Genomic DNA, 21649 nt, shown 5'->3' on the forward strand with positions numbered 1-21649 from the left:
TTGGTTATTTTTTACCGGGAGCGATGGAGTTTCTGCAAATGGCAATAGGACCACTGGGAGGAGCCAGAGGAGCTTGATTTTTTTTCACAGATTATCTGTCTCATATTCTACTGTCAGGACATAATTACAGGTTTAATAAATATGTAAATAATATTTTTTTTTACAAAAGTTCCCTACAGCACCTTTAACTCCTATTATTATATTTTAATCTGTGATTTTCATGCATGAACAAAAAAATCTTAACTTATTGAAATTTCATAGTAAAATACATATTTTTTCCCCACAAGAAGCAAAAATCACACAGTTGTAGCTTTGTCAGAGAAGATGCTGTGTTCAACCTGCTCGTGCTCTTGTCATTATTGTTTGCTATAACACTTAACGGCCTGCAGATCTCTCAATCTCACCCTCTTTGGCCCTTGCACCTCTCCTTGCCTCTTTTCCTAATATATTTATTTGTCCATTTTGGCACGGCATAGACTGTCATCTCTAATAAATGCTGTTTAGATTCATATATTCAGCATTCATTCCCTCTTTGGCCAGGTAAACACGCTGTTAGAAGTGTTGATGGTATTTGACATTTAGAAATGAGAGCAACTACAATCATGTTTTGTTTTTCTTGCTTATACTGAATGGAATAATGCCGTCTTATTAGCATAGGCAGATCTCGGCATGATGTCCTTGATACTGCGGTTTTGGGTCCCCGTCTCATTCTCACTCATCTGTTTCCTGTTGTTTACTGTCGTTCCCTGCTCTGTCTCTCTCCACGTCTTGTCCAGTTTTGATTTACTTTCCATCTTCATTTTGCCAGGCTGTGTTTGGCGCTATGTTAGAGCCAGTGCCTCCTATACCCCTTATCTGCCTCCTCTCTGCGACCCCAAGGACGGCCACCTCCTCGTGGATGGTTGCTATGTTAACAATGTCCCAGGTCAGGATTCTGCCCCCTTTACACCATAGCCTTCTAGAAGCCTAAAGGAGGTTCATAAAAACCTGCTACACCAGTATCCCTGCGACAACCAACCACTCAGTTACCCTTTGCTTTCTATTGTCTCTTGTCCTGTTTAAAACTAATTAACCCCCTGCTTACATTGGGAACCCATGGCTTGGAAGGAGCCCAGGATATCATTCAATGAGAGGAAGAATAGAGAAGGGAGACTGTGCTTTCAAAACCACGATAAACATTACATTTAGCTGAATCTGTTAAAAAACAACAACAAAATTATGTCCATAAATTATGTTTTACCCCCAACAACCCCCTCCCCCCAAAAAAAGAAATTAGATTTTGCATAAATAAAATAAAACCTAGAAGGTTTATGGCATTTAAGCACAATTATTCCCCATTTTCTCATTACTGTATCCAGATGTAGATAATGTTTTATGTATAGAATTGTTTTTCATGCTTAACTGCCATGAGTGAGAACATTTTCTTATTGCATTTTCTTTTAGCAAAATATAATTTATTTTTTAGGGTGGCTAATGACTCAAGTCATGTTTTCCAGATTCAGCCATTTACCCACAGGGCCACTAGGTGCACAATTTACATACAGTTTTTCTATTCGCACCCATTCTTCCCTGTTTGGCTCTTTTGTAAAGGACATTTTATGCACGCATAGAGTCCAGTCCATTGATTTCAAATCATCCAATCCTCAGTTTACCTTTCCTTGTGCATTAGTATAGAATTTAGCTGATGTATGGTTACAAATGTGTGCATATACATTACATTATGTGCATTATTACATCTGCAGTATATGTAATGGTTATGGTAGTAACTTTGAGCTTTGTAACATGATGTTTCTTTTAGTATTTTAAATTTGATTAATCAACAGTAGGCTTCTGGAAAATAAGGCATTGATTTTTTGCTGTTGCCAATTAATAAGATTATTTTTAAATAAAATATTTGTGCCAGTATGGTTGGTGAATATTGTTTAGCAGTCTAGTGTCAGTAGCTCTAGCAAACCATTGCATATGTTGATTTGCATGAAGCTACGACAATCACTGATGCCGTGATGTGACTTTCGGTTTCGATAAAGTAAATGAAGGCTGCTGATGCTTGATGCTTGTCAGGCTGATGTATATTTCCCACGCTCTTCTATCATGTTTACATCACATGCACTCTTCCTATCTACCTTGAGCTTGGCTGTCACAAGCACATCATACAGTCTGTGTGCATGCTGTTGCATGTTTATCTATTGTAGGCCATTATTCTACCTGTATGCAATATTTATAAGGATAAGGGTCACTGGGAGGTGTTGTTCTGGATCCTACAGCACGGTCAGCAACATAGGATAGCTCATTAAGAATGACACAAACTTTTCAACAGGCTCACAGTTCTCTTTATGGCACCATTTTTTGCTTTAATCAGTAACTCACCCCAAAATTAAAATTCTTTTATTATCCACTTTAATAAACATGAGGATAAGTAAACAGAGTGTTGCAGTGGTGACATTTTTTTAAAGGCCAGCCCACAAATTGGCATCACCGCTGATCAGTCAACAACAACAACAACATGAAACAGGATTTTAGAATTTAGAATTTATAACATAATGCATTGCAGGTAGTGTGAGTTAAGTAATCAGATTACTTTTATCAAGTAACTAGTAAAGTAACGCATTAATTTAAAATGTACAAGAAAATATGTGTTTCTTATTCAAATAAGCAATACTAGTTTGTTTTCCGATTTTATTCACAGACAGCTCCTCTGTCCCTGTGTCGACAGAAATCAGTGCAGAGGTGATTCCTTCAGCCTGAGGCTCATTCATTTCACTTTTGGTGTAAAAGAGCTTTTACAGTTGCTGAAAATATACCTTTTGTCATTAAGAAATTCAAAAGTCACATAATGCATTACTTTACATAAAAAGTAACTAAGTAACTTTACTTGGTTACATTTTTGTGGAGTAATGTAATATTGTTATGCGTTACTTTTAATAGTAACTTTTCCCAACAGAGAAGATGGTATTACTAATGTATTTTATGTTGTAGAATAAAACATAAAATATATTGAGCTTGCGTTAACTTTAGTCCTTATTTCAGACATTTAACCAAAAACGTATATATATTAGGGCCGGGACTCAATTAAAAAAATTAATATAATTAATTAGAGACTTTGTAATTAATTAATCGAAATTAATCGCATTTTAATCGCATATTAATATTTGACCTGAGAACAGTGAGAAGTAATTTTTTTCACATGGATTTATAGTATACCATTGAATAATGACTGAATACATAAGCTTAAGCAACAAAATATTGTTTATTTTTGTTCAACCAAGTCTAGCAGACCAGTGCAATTTTTGCCATTAAGTGTAGCAATAGCATATTTAGAAACAATTTAGAAATAGTACATTTCAGAAATTCAGGAAGCTTATAGGTGCTGGAACCTTCTGTAAAGTGTTTTTTAAGTAAAACACAAGACTGTCAATTACATTCAGAACATTGGAAACACTGACTATTAGAAAACATCTCTCTGTTGCTTCAGAGGCCATAACATACTAAGTCCAACTCTCAATAACCTTGGCCAAAACAATAAAGAGTTCAACATAAACTGCCAGTTGCACCAACAAAATAATACATAGTTCACGTCCACGCTAGCTGCTATATGTTTTGCGTTGAGGTGATACTTGAGGCTCGATCTACTCATAGACAGTAAAAGAAATGGACACAGCGACCCCATTGGAACTCAATTGAGACAAATGAAGCCCAGTTTTAGCGTTTTTTAGCACTTCCGTTTCTGACGCGCAGACTCAAACGAAGCTTGACGACGTCAGCAACCTATCTGCCAGATGTAAATCTTCTAAGTGGCTGTGCGTGCAAACTGCCATCGTTAATCTTGCAGAGACGGCGAGCTTGAGCGGGGAGTTCTTTGTCGTGAGTGAGCAGGAGTAAGTATTCTGATTAATTATTTTCTATAGTATTTTAAAATGTAACGCCAGTACGCCATATTAAGTTAATTGCCTGCGAGCTTCTCCTCCTGTCTGTACGGTAATGCGAAGGAGAGCCGAGTGGTTATGACGCAATCGTTAGCCTATTTTTACAAAAACTGTTTCTACGGGGCCATAATGTAACATAGAAGGTAATGGAGCCCTTTATACATTGTCGTGTATCTTTAGAAATATATAATGGACAAACACAGTCTTTAAACGCCTCAGATGTAAAGTTATTCGCTGTCAAAGTGACGCCAAAATGAATGGGAGTCAATAGGAATGCTAACGCAAGTGAAGTTCTGCTAAAAGATGGCAGCCCCCACCCGACTTCAACTTCCGGTCGAGTTCCTTGCCCCTTGGATCTACTGCAGTGATATGCGAACGCTAGTTGGTGCTTCAGTATAATCGGTCCGTCGAAACGCATCCAGTGAGAAACGTTCCGCGGTGCAAAAATACGTTATTAAAAATGCGGGAATTTTTTTTCTGTAATTAATTAATCTTAGTTAACACGTTATTTTTTGTGTAATTAATTAATCTCAATTAACGCGTTAAAGTCCTGGCCCTAATATATATATTTATATAAACCGATATAAACACTTTAGAATAAGGTTCCATTAGTTAATATTAGTAAATGTATTAATTAACATGAACAAACAATGAACAATACATGAATTACTGTATTTATTCATCATTGTTAATGTTAGTTAATAAAAATAAAGTTATTCATTGTTAGTTCACACTGCATTAATTAATGTTAACAATAAATGTTGCTTTGAGTAATGCATTAGTAAATGTTGAAAATAACATTTAACTAAGATTGATAAATGCTGTAGAAGGATTGTTCTTGCTTAGTTCATGTTAACTAAAGTAGTTAACTTATTCTAAAGTGTTACCTATAAATCCCTTTGTCTTCAGGGACAAAATGCTGCTTCATTTTGGGGTTCCAGCCAACACTAATGCACCATACTTGCAGCACTCTATAATGACAGAATGAATTTTTGGGTGAACTATCCCTTTAAGAGTGCCACATGCTGAATGCACCTGCCTCTCTTGATTTTTTCTCTCTCCTTCCAACCCATGCCACTGTCACGCCTCTCCTGACACCTGCTGTTCGAGAGGAGTACTGCAGGCCAGGACAGGCTGGCAGTGCCCAATATTTTCACTGTTTTTCAACTCTGTCTCCTCTCTGCCTGAAAAATACATCATTACTGATTATATTAATAATGATGCATTTAAGTAAATGAACTGTAAGAATATTAGCACAATTTGTATCTTTTGCATAACAGAAAAGGGATCCATGCTAATTTGTAACTTTTTTTTATTGAAAAAACAAAAAGAAAAACAAAAGGCCAGTGAGACAGGTTTGGAAGATAGGTCAGCCTTACCTCATGGGTGACCTCTGTCAAGGTCAGGTTCACTGAATGAGGTAGGCCAAACTAAATCACGGCACACCGTCCTTGGGGTGACAGTCACTGTATGTCCCTGCTGGTCTGTGCGCTGCTAACCAAAATTGTGAGTTCAGGGTCACCTCCAAACGCTGCTGAGGCGTTAAACTGACATACTTTAGAGGTTATTAAGAGGTTATTGTCCCCTCCCGGTGTGGTAGGCTCCCTGTGGCGCTATGTCAGGGCGAGCATGACCCTTTCCGGGTACCTGCCACCCCTCTGCGACCCTAAAGATGGAAACCTGCTCATGGATGGAGGATACATCAACAACCTGCCAGGCAAGTACGGCCCAGAGCAACTCCTCAGAGAGAGGGCCGCTGGGGCCCAAACACAATCTGGTTTGGTCAATCACTTAATTTTTTGTTTTAAGGAGCTACATTGCTCTGAGTAAGTATTCTGTGATTTTCTTCATCATTTTGAGGGTAGAATGAGTGGTTTCGCTTTATCCATTTGAACTCAGAATGTGTATCTATTTTAATGTTAGTTAGTCAATTTGGTATCTTGGAGAGTGTTCCAGCAGATTTTAAATGAATTTCAAACGTTCACTCGTTTCTGGTGTCTATTAGATCAGTTTATGATTTGTTCAGAGACAAATGGATAAAGTTCTGCAGGGATTGGGTGGTGTGGACAAAGATGCTCAGTTGTTTGACATCTCGTCATAACCAGCTTCTTAAAACATGACATTTTTATCAGACTGTAAATTTAAATCTCTGCAAGCTGCTGTCTGGTGTATACGATAAGTATTAAATTGTGGCTATAAATATGTTGTATCTCTTCTTTACAATATAGGAAAGTGTGATTTAATGTAGTCAAATTGTAAATGGACTAGTTTCCAAAATATAATAAGAAAATCAACCAAAAAAACAAATCACCAGACAGCAATAGCATAATGTCACTCAGTTTGCAGTGCAACATATATTGGGCAGAAATATATGGTTCAGATGTTGCATTTCAACTGGGAACATCTTAATTTTGGGGAAAAAGACAAGATTTTGCATTTGACGTCACATTGTGTGTTATAATTTGGTTTAATATAATTTAATTAATTAGTTCATCAAGCAGTTTGCACTGCTTTAGACACAATTATGCATTGAGTCATCTGTGTTATTGCCACTAGAGCTGGGTAGATTACTGACAAATTGTAGTCTGTTACTGATTTCAAATCACATGACAAAAATTGTAGTTAGTAACGTTATAGGTAATGCAGAATATGTGCTTTTTAAGCACTAATAAACAGCCAATATGTTAATAATAGGCATGCTAATAAGCAACTAGTTCATAGTAAGAATTGGTCCTTAAACTAAAGTGTTACCATTTAGGTCAAGAGTTTCAGATGACAAAAAGGATTAGGGATGACTGCATTACATATAAATAAGAAATAAAAAACAATTTTAATGTGTTTGAAAGACAAAAGCCTCACAAATCAATACATTGCAAGTATTTCTAAATGTAATTTTATCTAATTACAATTACTCATTTTTTGGAATCTGATTACATAATCAGGATTACTACCCAGCTCTGGTTATTGCCTGTAAAGCAGATTGGAGGTTAAAATAGTTCTTGACTCCGTTTCATTTTCTTTCTTTTTTATCGTAATGCATACATTTTTAAGCCTAGATTGTTAGGTTTTAATTGCGTCTTGTCTCGTCATCCTTGAATATCACTGTCTTTTTCCATCCTTTATTACTGATCACCTGCAAGGCTGTTTTAACACAATTCTCAGCAAATGTTTTAAAAATCGTAAAATGTTCATTCTTGCTTTTAAAAGTTGATGTTTATTTGATTCTATTACTGATGAAAATGGCAGCTTTCCAAGTGAGGGATTTGGTTAAACAGCGTTGATTGGTGATCAGTTATTAATTGGAGAGTTTAGTCTGAAATATTAACGATACTTTGATTCTTCCTGCTGCCTTGTGGATGTCTGTCTTTGTGTACGTGTGCGTTTGTTTGCGTTCAACCGGCACTGTTAACGCCCTGCAGCGGACATAGCTCGTAATATGGGCACAAAAACAGTCATCGCCATCGATGTGGGTAGCCAGGATGAGACTGATCTCTGTAACTACGGTGACAGTCTTTCTGGCTGGTGGCTGCTATGGAAACGAATCAACCCGTGGGCAGAGAAAGTGAAGGTGAGTCAATGTTGTGGGATATTAGAGCACTTCTTGTGGAGCCAATGCTGCCGTTTCAATTTGAGACGCTCTAATGGAATTAAAATCTTCAGGAGACGTTTTGGACTTGTACAGTCTATGAAATTGATTGTGCTAGTTGTGCAATAATGGTTTAAAAACATCCTGTATCTCTCAGGTGCCTGACATGGCTGAAATCCAGTCCCGTTTGGCCTATGTATCTTGTGTACGACAGCTGGAACTTGTCAAGAAGAGCGCATACTGCGAGTACATTCGGCCACCCATCGACCGCTTTAAGACCATGGACTTTGGGAAATTTGATGAAATCTATGTGAGATTAAAACCCCACATCTGCAGTTGACACAGTTGACACGTTAATCTATGTAGTTCTGATAATATAAAATGAAAAGCAGTATAGTATTTATTATAGTGTACATAAAGCAATTCTTCCTGATGGTAAATGACCTCTCAAAGTTGTTCTGTTTTCTCTAAGGATGTGGGTTATCAATATGGTAAACTATTGTTTACTGAGTGGGCTCGTGGGGACATTATAGAAAATCTGCTGAAAGACCATCGCTCAGCGGACTACAATGACAGCAAGAAGACTGATGTGAGTTTAATATCTCATTAAAACGCCACTATTCTATCTCCCTTTTGACGATGAGTATTAGAATCCTTTGATAAATAGAAAGCTCACAAAAAAACAGTAATTGAAATATTGAAATATAAATGTCTTTTACTGTCACTTTTGATCAATTTAATGCATCCTTACTGAATAAAAGCATTATTCTTTATTTCAAAACAAAATTTTACCCCTACATTTTTTGATTAATGAATTTCGAGTCTTATTTTTTTTTCTTCATTAAATTGCGTATTAAATTTCAATCGTCTGTTAATTTCGTTCTGTAGTGATTGTGTTTTCTTGCTATCCGTTTCAGTCGTGCACGTGTCCTAGTGCAGACTTCACTGATCTAGCTGAGATTGTGTCCAGGATTGAGCCGGTGCAGAGCTACTTAGCAGCTGATGGTCAGTTAATCAAAAGACTAAATTCTTCCTTTGCTAATTTATCCCAATGTATTTATTTGAATTGAAAATTTATGACAGAATTAACAAGGTATTTCAAATTACAACATCGGCCAGCAGAGTTGGTATTATATCATGTACTTGTGCTTAACTGATGTTTATGTGTCTAGCAGAGGAGTCTGACTATGCGACGGAGTATGAGGAGGACGGGATGGACACAGTGAGAGAGGAGGAGGGTGAGGAAGAGGAAGAGGAGGAGACCGAAGACCCTGAGGACCAGTCTCCTGGAGAATGGGGACCAAATGGGATCTTCACATCAGTAAGTGTACACACACACACTTTTAAGTGAAGTTAAGTGAAATTAAAATCAGGTGATTTAAAAAAACTAAATAATTTTTGTAGGATGAAGAGAAGACCGTCCGTCAGAGGAAGAACATCACCAGGGACCCCAACTTGGACTTCTCTGGAGTGTCAGATTGATGAAAAGGGAGTAATGCAGGGTCAAAGGGCACTGGAAAGAGAAGCAGAGTCCCATCAGGGACTCATGAGTATAAGGACAAATACAGAAGAAAAGACTTCTGAATTAATAAGATTGTTGGAAAGTCACCAAAGATATTGTGATTAAGACCCTGTTAACACTACATTACCCACGACTTGTCACCAAAACTGTGACTCTGTTAGGTCTTTGGGATTTTTTTTTTTTTTTTGCTCAAGACTTTACAAAAACAGGGTCCAAAGACTACAGGGACCCACCAAGGCAGAGGAACAACTCCTTTTGAGATGTTTTGGGTGTTTCATGGGAAAATATGTCTACAGTAGCGGCCAGTTTACCACTATCCTTCAGTTCTGGTTTTCCTGTCTGTTTCCAGACGATACCAGTTCAGTAGAGATGGTGTGTGGTGTGTCTGGTTTGTGATCTTATTTTTTATTTTATTTTTTGTGAAAATGTGTGTGTGTGTGTGTGTGTGTGTGTGTACGGCCACAACCTAAACATGCATTGGCAACTCCTCTCATAAGATGCCTTCTAGACTGAAAATGGCTTCCCAAGATGCATTGAGAAAAGACTGTATAGGTTTAGAAAGACTTCAAGAGGAAGTGATGTAATGGTTAGATTGTGATTTGATGTAAGGTTGCAATGCTTGCTCCTTATTAGGAAAAAATCACTGAAGATTTTTAGAAACACTGTTCCTGATATCTAGGGCCCTATTTTAACGATCTGAAATGCAAGTGTCAAAGCGCGAAGCGCAAGTAAGTTTGTGGGCGGGTCTCGGCGCTGTTGCTATTTTCCCGGCGGGATAAATGGCTCTTGCGCCCGGCGCAAATCTAAAATGGGTTGGTCTGAAGTAGCTTCATTATTCATAGGTGTGGTTTGGGCGTAATGTGTAAAAAAACCAATCAGAGCTTCATCCAACATTCCCTTTAAAAGCAGGTGCGCAAGTTCCATTATGGATTGCTATTATTATGGCGTATTTACCAGGCGCACGCCAGGAGCGGTTCACAGCCGAGGAGACTGATGTTCTTGTAAGAGCAGTGAAAGACAGAGAAGTTGTGTTGTATGGGGATGGGAGAAACCCACCCAAAATACACCACAATGATTTCCGTCATCTCATGTGTTAATATTTTTTTTAGTGTAACAATTTATGATTTGCAAAAATAACTGTTGCATCTGTGTAGATTACATGAGCAAAGTGTATGCGCGTTGTGCACGCTATACATTATGGTCAAGCATGCGCCCTTAAAATAGCATAATGAACAACGCGCCACTGACTTTAGACTAGGTTTTTTCTGGTCAGTGGCGCAATTGTTTAATGGAACAGCAAAATAGCACCAGGGATTGTTTGCGCCGGAACACGCCTCCTTTTTTGCGCTGAACCGCCCAGGGAGCGCAAGTTCATTCACTAGTTTAGCGACGTGCTTCTGTGGAGGGAAAAGCGCGCTTTGCGCGGGTGCAAAATAGGAATGACACATGCGTCGGTGTACAAAGTCAATTGCGCTGGGTGCAAGATAGGGCCCCTAATATTATTTTAAAGAGGGTCAACAGAGTGGAAAGCTATGTAGGTGGTCAAATGTGGGATAAAGTATAATAGGAAAGATCTCAGTGGGACAAAAAAAATTGGATGCCCAAATAATGTAGAGTAGTAGTAAGGTAGAGAGCAAGGCAGTGAGAGTTGTAGGAAGGAAGTGGATCATGGGTATGAGTGAGGAATTGGGTTTGATATTAAAAGAAAGTGGATATGTTAGAGAGCGAGAGTGTTAAGGATTGTGAGGAAGTGAAGAGTGGTAGAGAATGAAGAAGTGAGAGCAGCAGAGAGTTAGGAAGTGAATGCGGCAGAAATAGGGGGAGTGATTGCGGTAATGAGCGAGAAAATGATTGCGGTAAAGAGTGAGGAAGTGAGAGCTATAGGGAAGGATGTGGGTCATAGGTGTGAGTGAGGAAGTGGATGGAATAGAGTCAGGAAGTAGATGTGGAAGAGAGCAAGAGCAATAAGGAGTGTGAGGAAGTGAGCAGGGTAGAGAACAAGGAAGTGAGAGCAGTAGAGTAAGGTAGTGATTGTGTGGTAGTAAGTGAGAAAATGATTGTGCTATTAAGTGAGAAAATGATTGCGAAGTGTGCAAGAAAATTATTGCACTATTGAGCGAGAAAATGATTGGGGTAGAGAGCGAAAGAATGATTGCGGTAGTGAGTGAGAATATATTTGCGGAAGAGAACGAGAAAATGATTGCACTATTGAGCGAGAAAATTATTGTGGTAGAGAGCGGAAGAATGATTGCGGTAGTGAGTGAAAAAATTATGCAGAAGAGAATGAGAAAATGATTGCACTATTGAGCGAGGGTAGAGAGTGAAAGAATGATTGTGGTAGTGAGTGAAAAAATTATTGTGGAAGAGAACAAGAAAATGATTGTGCTATTGAGCGAGAAAATTATTGTGGTAGAGAGCGAAAGAACGTTTGCTGTAGTGAGTGAGAAAATAATTGCAGATGAGAACGAGAAAATGATTGCACTAATGAGTGAGAAAATTATTGTGGTAGAGACCGAGAAAATTATTGCGGAAGAATAATTGTGGTAGTGAGCGATTAAAATGTTTGAGCTAGAGAGCTATACAGTTATTGCGGTAGTGAACAAGAAAGGATTGCGGTAAAGAGCAAGAAAATGACTCCTGTAGAGATTGAGGAAGTGAGTGTAATAAAGAGTCAGGAAGTGGATACGGTAGAGAACAAAAGCGGTAAAGAGTGTGAGGAAGTGAAGAGCGGTGATGGTCATGGTAATGAGTGAGGAAGTGAGACCGGCAGAAAGTGAAAAATGAGTGACAAGAGTGAGGAAAGGGAATGCAGAAGGCTTTTATGAGGAGTATTGTTAATGCCAAAAATATCTTGTGTGGAATTGGATGCAAGTTTTGCCTGTGTGTGTTTTCAACCTTTTAGAAATACAGAACTACTTGTGCTTCAGGTAGACGAGGTGGATGCCTTATTTTGTTTTTGCACATTCACAAAGCAAAAAAAAAAAAAAAAAAATAGATAAACAAAAACACATGTAATATAATCCCATGAAGATGTGGGGAGTTTAAATTGTTATATTTCTGAACGAGTGCCAGGTATGCAGTGTCCAGTACTGGAGCAGATCATTGCACTCCAAAGCAAATGTCATCCTTCCCATATTCACCAACCTAAAAACTGTCCGTAATAAATGTATATTATCTCTGAAACCTCACTGAGATGTACAAAAGTCCTCAACCCTTGATGATTTTGCTTTTTTTCAGTCTTTTATGCTGAGACGGTTTGTTTTATATGTTGATGAGAATTGAAAGGATTGCCAACTACTATTTAATTTATTTGTTTAACCACTGGCTTTTTAAATAGCTTTTAAAAACACTTTAGAGATTGTATAGAATAACAGTAAGCGGTTTCTTATTTTGCTCGATTAGCATTTTTGCACTGATGATAATGAAGAATAAAATGATGTTGAATGTCTAATGTAATGTTGAACTGTCTAATATAAAAGGTGGCTGAGGTACAGACGGGTCATGTATGTATGACCATTTGAAGCCTCAGAAATAAATGTTGGATAATGAATAATAAAATCCTATTTAATGCCATGCTGACTAAATCGCTTTTTGAAATAAGGTATTATGTTCCCAAGTGATTATTTATGACTTTTATTCTACTACATTCTATGTCAATATACAGATAATTGTAGATTTAAAATGGATAGGTTTATTCACATCAACACACCTGACGAAGGGAATGGGTCATCATATGGACGTCATCTTTCAGTCAGAAGGGGTGACCACAAGCATCTGTTGAGACTGGTGAAGAAAACATTGATTATTAAAGGTTTGTGTGTGTGAGAGCAGGTTTGAATACACTTGTGAGGTCTAAATGTCCTCACCAATATAGTGAAACCTGTTAAATGTAGTTAGCCTAGTCACTAGTTAAAAGGAGTTCATAAAACTGCTTTTTGTATCTATGTTGTTGATGATCTTTTAAAACCTCTGTACCATTTTCAAGATGTTAATTTTTTTTTAACTAAGAATTGGGATTTTCAATGCATTGTATACGGACGTCTTATAGAAATAGCTCTTTAAAAGGTATAGTTCCCTCAAAAATGAAAGTTCTGTCATTAATTGGTTACTGCCATTAGTTTTGAACAATATGGTGAGTAATTAATAACATAATTTTCATTTTTGGGTGAGCTTTCCCTTTAAGTGCAAGTGTTTAATAAATTAAAATAACATTTGTTTGTCAACAGGCCTAGATGTTTATGGTATAATGTACAGTAAGCCAGTCATACAGCGAAAGTAGAAATGAAATATTTAGTTTAGCTTCAGCTAAGAAAAATGACACACCCAACGTAAAACTCGACTAGTATTAATTTAAATTCATTTAACTTTATTATTATTATTAATCTGCATAGGATTTTAGTTATCTCTAGTTATCTTTCATCCGGCTCTTTGTGCCTCTTACCAGTTCCTTGTTCTTTTGCTTTCCTTTCTTGTTTTTAACTGAAGATTACTAATCTATGTATTAAATGTTCACCATAAGGTATAGAATTCCTTAGAAGCCATTTTAACCATAACCCAGACAGTAACCGTTGGAGTCTCGAAGACGCAAACGTGTTTGTATGAAGAGCTCATGCTGAATGAGCAAGAGTCGTAAAAGTAGGACCAGTATGTTTTAGATTGGTTTCTCAGTGATGTGCAAAGTCGTTTTTAAGATATTGTATTTCAAGGAAGTATAAGTTTCAAGAAAGTATTGTTAAATTATTAAATATTGATTGTTTTATGTTAAAGTGTAGTCATTAGAGCGTTCAGTAAATTAAAGTGGGGGGTGAAATGCTATTTCATGCATACTGAGTTTTTTTACACTGTTAAAGAGTTGGATTCCCATGCTAAACATGGACAAAGTTTCAAAAATTAAGTTGTACGTTTGAAGGAGTATTTCTGTTCCAAAAATACTCCTTCCGGTTTGTCACAAGTTTTGGAAAGTTTTTTTTTTTTTTTTTTTTTTTCAAAATTTTATTATGAACAATGCACAGGACAATAGGTACAGAGAACACTACAAATACTGTGCAACCTGCACAACAAAAAAAGAAATGTACAGACCAGAGGATAATAACATTAATTTATAGAAGGGGAAAATTAAAATATATTCAGTTCCTTCAGGAGATGAAATGTTCTTGTAGCCTTCATATTTTGCATGTTTTCTATTGTTTTGTAATATGTTTTAAAGTCCAGATGAAATACATTAAAGCTAGGTTGTGAATTAGACCATTTACATTTGTGAATATGGTATTTTCCGAAGATAATAAACAGTTGAATAACAAAAATTAAATTTTTGGACAAACCACATAAATAAAAGTATAACATGACATCAAAAATATTGATTCTGATGTTTACATTCAATTTTGTGATTATAAATTCTTCCAAATCAGACCAAAATTTTTTTGTGTACATACAGTGATAAAATAAATGAAAAATAGTCTCCCTATTTGATTGGCAAAAGACACAAGACTCTTCTATGTTTATTTTAAATCTTCTTAGCGTTTCTTTAACAGGATAAATTTGATGTAAAATTTTAAATGAAACTTCTTTTATTTTATTATTAATACAATATTTATAAATAATAGTATTTGCCTTTTCCCAATTTAAATCACCCATGGTTGAATACCAAAAAAACTTTGCAGCAGGTGGAACCGAGCATGAAATTTGATTTCTAATATACTTATTGGTGTATGCTTTCTTTGTAATGTCTGTATCTCCAATAAAAATTCTATTAACTTCAGCACTAACATCTGTAAATGATATGTGTTTTAGTATTTGAAGTGAACCTGTAGGGATTGCATCAAATACAACTGCGTATTCTTTTGGTGTCACTGGGAAGTTAAAGTTCTGAAGAAATTCTGAATATGACATGAGTAAACCATCTTTGTTCAATAACTGTCCTACCAACAGAATTCCTCTATCAAACCATGGCTGAAAAAACAGAGACTTCTTTTTATAAAGAATTTCTTTATTATTCCAAATAAAGTATCTATGTGGACTAAAGTTGTGTTTATATATCAATATCCAAGATAGAAGGGCTTGTTTGTGGAAGTCAGCTAATTTCAAGGGAATTTTATCAATAGAAAAATTACATTTCAGTAGAAAATTTATGCCACCAAGAGTATTGAACAGAAATGATGGAAAAGCGTTCCAAATGCTGTCAGGGCTTTTCAAGAATTCTATAATCCATTTAATTTTAAAAGTATTATTTATAGTATGAAAATCCAGCACTTCCAAACCACCTTGGTCTCTACATCCTGTGATAACATCTTTTTTTAGATAATGGGGTTTTTTCCTCCAGATATAATCATACAGTATTTTATCCAATTCTTTAATTGTATTTTTTGGGATATCCAGCGATAAGGCAACATATACAGAGCGTGATATACCTTCTGCCTTTGATATTAAGACCCTGCCAAATAGAGACAAGTCTCTCATTAACCATGAATTTAGTTTAGATTGTATTTTTTTAACAATTGGATCAAAATTTAATTTATGACGTTCCTCTTTATTTTTACAAATTACAATTCCAAGATATGTCACTTTTTCATTAATTGGTATTCCATCAAAACTGGCCAGATTGCAATTTTTCAGGGGGAACAAAACTGATTTATTAATGTTCATTACCAACCCTGATACATCACTAAATTTTTTTATACTATTTACTGCAGTCCCAATTTGGTTTCGGTCACTTAAAAAGATGGCTGTGTCATCTGCAAGTTGGCATATTTTAAACTTTTTACCAACAGCATTAATTCCTGAAAAGGGAGACATTTTTATGTGTGTAGCCATTGTTTGAGCAACTAAGAGAAACAAAAATGGAGACACCGGGCAGCCTTGTCTAATACCACGTGATATACTAAATCTTTCTGATGTGCCTGTTTTCAGTTTAACAGAACTAGAACATCCATTATATAAGGTTTGAATTGCCTTATGAAAATATTTACCAAAACCAAAAAAGGAAATAGATTTTAATATAAAGTTATGCTCGATGGTGTCAAAAGCTTTATAAAAGTCAATGAATAGTATGAAGCTATCATTTGGAAGGAGGTCACTGTAATCTATCATGTCTAAAATTAAACGTATGTTATTGCTTATGTGTCTTTTGGGCATAAAGCCAGATTGTTCTTCATCTATAATTTGATTCAGGCTATGTTTAAGTCTCTTTGCAAAAATTAAAGCAAATAACTTTGCATCATTGTTAAGTAAACTAATGGGTCTCCAGTTTTCAATGTGTAATTTATTCTTATTTGGTTTAGGAATTAAAGTAATCACGCCCTGTTTCATAGTCGGAGGAAGTTCACCTTTTTCAATGGCTTCTTCAAACACAGACAGCAGGAAAGGAGAGAGTTTATCATTAAATAGTTTATAAAATTCTCCCGTCAAGCCATCATTCCCGGGAGTTTTATTGTCTTTTAAAAGTTTAACACATTCCACCAGTTCAGGTAAGGAAATTCTTCCATCACAAATCTCTCTAAATTCTTCATTTATTTTCTTAGCATTTGTGGAGATGTTATTTAAAAAAGAATCTATGCCAGAACCTGTGGAAGCAGATGAGTATAAATCCTTATAAAAGCTAGAAACATGTTTTGAGATTAACTTATGATTATAGGTAATACTTCCATTGACTGACAAATTACTTATTGTATTATATTCAGCATTTCTCCTTTCTAATCCAAAAAAGTACTTTGTATTTTTCTCTCCTTTTTCAATCCATTTACATCTGGATCTCACAAAGTTACCTTTAGTTTTTTCTATGTATATGTCATCTAGTTTACTTTGTAATAAAATCAGATTTTCTTTCTCATGTTCATTAAGATTACCGTTAGATTTTATTTGTAAATTTAATATTGCTTTAATGACTTGTGATTCATTTTCTCTTTTTTGCTTTGCTAAATACTTCCCTTTTTTAATAGCCATCTTGCGAATTTCAAATTTTGTTAGTTCCCAATTTTGTCCATAGTTACCAGAATTACAGGCTTGTTTCCAAAATTTTTCAATGATCCTACTAATTTCTAGTTTAAAATCTAAGTTGTTAAGTAATGAATTGTTAAGTTTCCAGTAACTGGAAGTATTATTCTGAGAAAAACAATTGCTCAAGTAAATTTTAATAAGTATAAGTTTATGGTCAGTTAATATGGCTGGTTCTATCATCACATCTTTGACCTTATCTTCAAGGTCATTGGAAATGAGCCAAAAATCTATGCGTGACTGCAAAGACAGACTTCTATTGCTCCAAGTATACATTCTCTGTGATTTGTTCCTTTCACGCCAAATATCCATAAGTCCTAGACGCAAACATGTATTTCTAAGTTCACAATTTATGTTTGCAGGTTTTGGAGGCCATCTATCCAAGTTATCATCAAAAACTGTATTAAAATCACCTCCCCATAAGACCTTAGCTTCTGAAAATTTTAAATTAAGCTGACAAATTCTTGCCTCCACATTTTTAAAGAGAGTCTGATTTCTAATTTTGTCATTGGTGGCATAAATATTAACCATTATAAATTGTTTCTGTTCCAATTCACATACTAAAATAATTAATCTTCCTGAAACGTCTTTTTCACTAGAATTTGCCCCTTAAAGTTTCCTTTTAAAATAGCCACGCCTGCTGATCGATTATCTCCATTCGAAAACCATATTTCACTCCCCCATTGGTTCTTCCAAAAAGATTCATCTGCTGCACATGCATGAGTTTCTTGAGTAAAATAAAAATCTGCATTTTTAGCTCTGCAGTACAAAAAAAAAGCTTTCCTTCTAAGTAAATCTCTTAAACCTCTGGCATTGACAGAACAAACATAAAGAGACATCCAGAAAAAAAAGACAAAAGTACTTGTTTAACTTTAGTGTTTTCTATAGGCAACAGGTCTCTTGCATAACTAAATTGAACTTTTGCATAAACCATCCTACTTTCACATTTGGGTTAAATAGACATATTACACTTTGGAATTATTTATCAAACTCTAAAGTCCCCGTAAAGCTTTTCTTTATCACGACAAAAGATAAAGCTGAAAAACTTTATAAACAAAATGTAAACATTTTCAAAACGAACTACCTGTTATAGAGTACATCTAAGTTGGACGTATTTCTCTGCCATCGATGAACGCTCTTGCCCCGCTGAAATAAGCGGCTTTGCCTTCTTTTCTGGCTTGGTCCACCGCGGGCCACAATCGACTCCTTGCTTCCTTGTCTGCGGCTGTGAGATCCTCCTTGAAGTGTAAGCCTCGAGTTTGCAGAAAGGGACTCTGCCTGGCGTGTTTCCAAATGAGATCCCTCGCCGTTCTTGAAATAAATCTGATGATGATCGGCCGTGGATTCCCCCGCTGATCCTCCGCGGCTCTGAGTCGGCCGAGTCGGTGTACGATGTCCACCGCCGCAGTCACTTCGTTCCTCTGCTCCTCTGGGACCACAGCTCTGCAGATCTCCTTCACTCTCTCTTTCACCTTTTCCGAGGAGTTTTCAGCCACCCCATGAAGTCGCAGGCACCACCTACGGCTGTATCGTTCCTGGTCGTTCATCCGCTGTTCCAGTTGTGCAGCTTTTTTCTTCATTTCCATATTTTCTTTTTTAAGACTTTCATTTTCATTTTTCAGACCCATGACATCAGAATGAATGGAGTTTAAACTTTCGCAGATGCTCTCAATTTCTTTGGAGTTATTCTTTATCATTATTTCCAGGTGGTCAGCTCGGTTATTGATTTTTTCTGAAAGAATCTGAATAATGTTGTTCTGGACTTCCATTAAGCTTGGCTCTGAAGCCGCGGCTGGGTCGACATTTTTTGTTTTTTTCGGTGCAGGGGTCTTACTTGGTGTACTAGGAGAAGATTCACATCTTCCTCCAACTTTACAGGCGTATGAATGAGTTTCCTCAATTTTTCGCTTTTCTTTAGCGTGGTCCACTTCCATCCCTTCCAGCGCAGACATCTGCTTTTTGACCGACATTTTGCTAGCAGACCTTTTGCAAGCTAACTTTTCAGAATTGTTCGACGACAGCGATAAAGTTCTGTTTTGTATGTTCAAATCGTCTTTCTAGGTTATTGTAACGAATCCATAAATTATTCAATTTATAATTGGGGGAAAATATGCACTACATACATAATTTTTGCAAGAAAACACGTTGCCGTACCTCCACTCAAGAAAAACGCCTTATCACTACGCCATCTTGGCGCCCCCCCAAGTTTTGGAAAGTTTTTTTTCGAGTATGGCTCTGTGTGACGTTAGATGGAGCGGAATTTCCTTATATGGGTCCTGAGGAAACTTCTGCCGGAAGAGCGCGCGCTCCCGTATAGCAGAGCAGAGAGAGGCTTTCTTTTACTGTCTATGCTGTGCACAATCACTGATCAGAGCGAGAGCGTCGCGAAATGTCACAAAAGGAGTTTTTTTGGTTGCCAGGGCAAGACAACCCTGCACAGATTACCAAAAAAAAAAAACAGCATTAAGGGACCAGTGGATGGAGTTTATTTTTACAGAGCATCAACGGAGTTGTGCAAGTGTTTGTGTTTGTTCCCTGCATTTCGAAAGATGCTTGTTTTACAAACAAGGCCCAGTTTGACGCCGGATTTGCGTATCGTTTATTTCTTAAGGACGATGCAATCCCAACGAAAAAGGGTCACGATCGTGTGTTGGAACCGCAGGCGGTGAGTAAAACTGCTTCAAATATCTCTGCCTCCTTGTTAGTGCGTCCGCCTCCCATCGGAGACCCGGGTTCGAGCCCCGCTCGGAGCGAGTCGTTGCTGCTGCTGCTCTCGTTCAGTTTCAGCCTCGGGATCTGATTCTGGATCATAAATAAACGGCTGAATCTGACTGTTAGCCATGGTTTATTTTTGATGATGGTTTTTTCCTCAAGGTAGTCAGAGCCGTAAAATATGTTTTTCAACGGCTCTGGGTAATGTCACAGCTTCCAAACGGTCTCAACGCAAAAGCCTACTGGCGCTCGTGATTCTTTAGCTCCGCCCACACGTCACGCCTCCAGTCAATCTTTCTCTTATGAATATAATAAAACTAAAGACTTTTTGGAGTTATGAAGGATGCAGTACTACTCTATAGGTACTCAAGATTAACAGGATATTGAGTGAAAACGAGCATTTCACCCCCCCCCCCCTTAACTAAATTTCCTAATTATTACATTCTGACTTGCAGAAGTACAAGGAATATAGTACAGTATTTTATATATTTTGTTTACATATTGACTATGAAATAAATCTGTACTAAACCAACTAGCATTTTTTTATGCTGCATAGCCAAAAAAAAAAAAAAGAAAAATACTTTTTCTGATTAACAAAATGTTTGGGTAATTAATCGCTAGCAACCCATTTTGGCAGAAAGCTCATTACAGGTTTGATTGTAGTACCTACATAATAATAATAATAATAATAATAAAAATACACACAAACACTTTTTTTGTATTTTATTTGTTTTAAGTTTTTGAAAGTTTAAATTTTTTCCCAAAAGAAAAAAAAATCCTGAGGTATTCACAATATAATGGCATTTCTTTCTTTTGAAATGAGGAAACAACAAATAAAGTGGGGAAGGGGGGACATTTAACTGATAAAACTGTGATGGCTGTCTTTCAATACAATACAACAGATTGGGATACTTCTGCTCCACATATAATATTTGTAAGATGGTACCCCAAAAAAGCTAAATAAATAGGAGTATATATATATATAATAAAAAAAATTAGCCAAAGACAAGCTACATTATTTGTGCCTGGCTGTTGTAGTTGTCTTATTTTTAACATACCACATCAAATATCTTAGATTCAATCAAAGTAATCCCAAAAAGTTAGCAAAAATGTTGCATCATATCTATATTCATCATATCTATATATGACAATAAATGCTTTGAATCCTATTCTATAACGTTCATATATCCAAATACCGGAGAACATATAAGGTTGTCTAAATTTGTTGGCACAAAGAATTTCAAATTTTTGCAATATATTTTTCAAGCTGTTGAAATATGCCAACAAATGGTTCTTTTTGATTTGAACAGCATGTCAAAGGCCGCATCAAACAGAATTAGTAGGTTTAAACACTTCTAATCGCCATCTATCAGTTAAATAGAATCTGGTGAACTACATGGATTTAATAATAACAAAATCCTCCAGTGCAACAGCAGCTAAAAATGGTGAGATTTCAACATAACACATTGTAACCATACAGCAAATCAGGGCTCTAATAACAGCTCTGAAAAAAAAAAAAAAGATTAAAATAAAAAGAACAATAAATGATTGCTTTGCTTCAACAGAAAAAGACACACCTTTGATGCAACATTCACCAGAAACATAACATTTTGAAACAACTCACAATATGTCCCACTTTTCTCTAAATTTGGTGTGATCTTAACCCTGAAGATAATAGTGATAACAGCTGTAATAAGAGCAAACAAAATGGTATTTGTATTCAAAGTTGAAATAAATGGTTACAAAGGACCAAAATGCATAGACAAAAATAACAGACATTTGGTTTTCTAACATCTGAAGACACAAGGTCTTGCAAAAACCTCTTTCAGCACTCATTCATGGATCAATAGAACACAAAGACAACAAAAGGTCAAGAATCGATACAAATGATACAACGTCATTAACAAGATCAGCTTG

General features: G+C 36.3%; 2 protein-coding genes across 10 annotated transcripts in view; one reads left to right on the forward strand and one right to left on the reverse strand.

Annotated features, from left to right (window-relative positions):
* The window catches only part of LOC113098214 (neuropathy target esterase-like), a 29802-nt gene extending 19954 nt beyond the window's left edge, over window positions 1–9848 (forward strand). For 7 of the 9 annotated variants that reach the window (XM_026263208.1, XM_026263213.1, XM_026263209.1 and 4 more), the window contains 7 exons: window positions 5524–5640; window positions 7343–7491; window positions 7667–7819; window positions 7982–8098; window positions 8427–8514; window positions 8682–8830; window positions 8914–9848. In XM_026263208.1, coding sequence (XP_026118993.1) covers window positions 5524–5640; window positions 7343–7491; window positions 7667–7819; window positions 7982–8098; window positions 8427–8514; window positions 8682–8830; window positions 8914–8991 — 851 coding nt within the window. In that variant the 3' untranslated portion in view covers window positions 8992–9848. Of the gene's footprint in view, window positions 1–808; window positions 926–5523; window positions 5641–7342; window positions 7492–7666; window positions 7820–7981; window positions 8099–8426; window positions 8515–8681; window positions 8831–8913 lie in introns of all 9 variants that reach the window. The other 2 variants (XM_026263211.1, XM_026263212.1) reach the window with 2 other exon arrangements.
* Window positions 9849–17632: 7784 nt separating this feature from the next.
* LOC113098211 (uncharacterized) lies at window positions 17633–19217 on the reverse strand. The gene is made up of 2 exons (XM_026263202.1): window positions 18245–19217; window positions 17633–18148 (listed from the first exon to the last, which is right to left on the reverse strand). The coding sequence occupies exons 1-2, from the start codon at window positions 18988–18990 to the stop codon at window positions 18121–18123; spliced, it is 774 nt and encodes a 257-aa protein (XP_026118987.1). The 5' UTR covers window positions 18991–19217; the 3' UTR covers window positions 17633–18120.
* Window positions 19218–21649: the final 2432 nt, after the last annotated feature.

Source organism: Carassius auratus, unplaced genomic scaffold, assembly GCF_003368295.1.
Source record: "Carassius auratus strain Wakin unplaced genomic scaffold, ASM336829v1 scaf_tig00216437, whole genome shotgun sequence".
Taxonomy (NCBI): domain Eukaryota; kingdom Metazoa; phylum Chordata; class Actinopteri; order Cypriniformes; family Cyprinidae; genus Carassius; species Carassius auratus.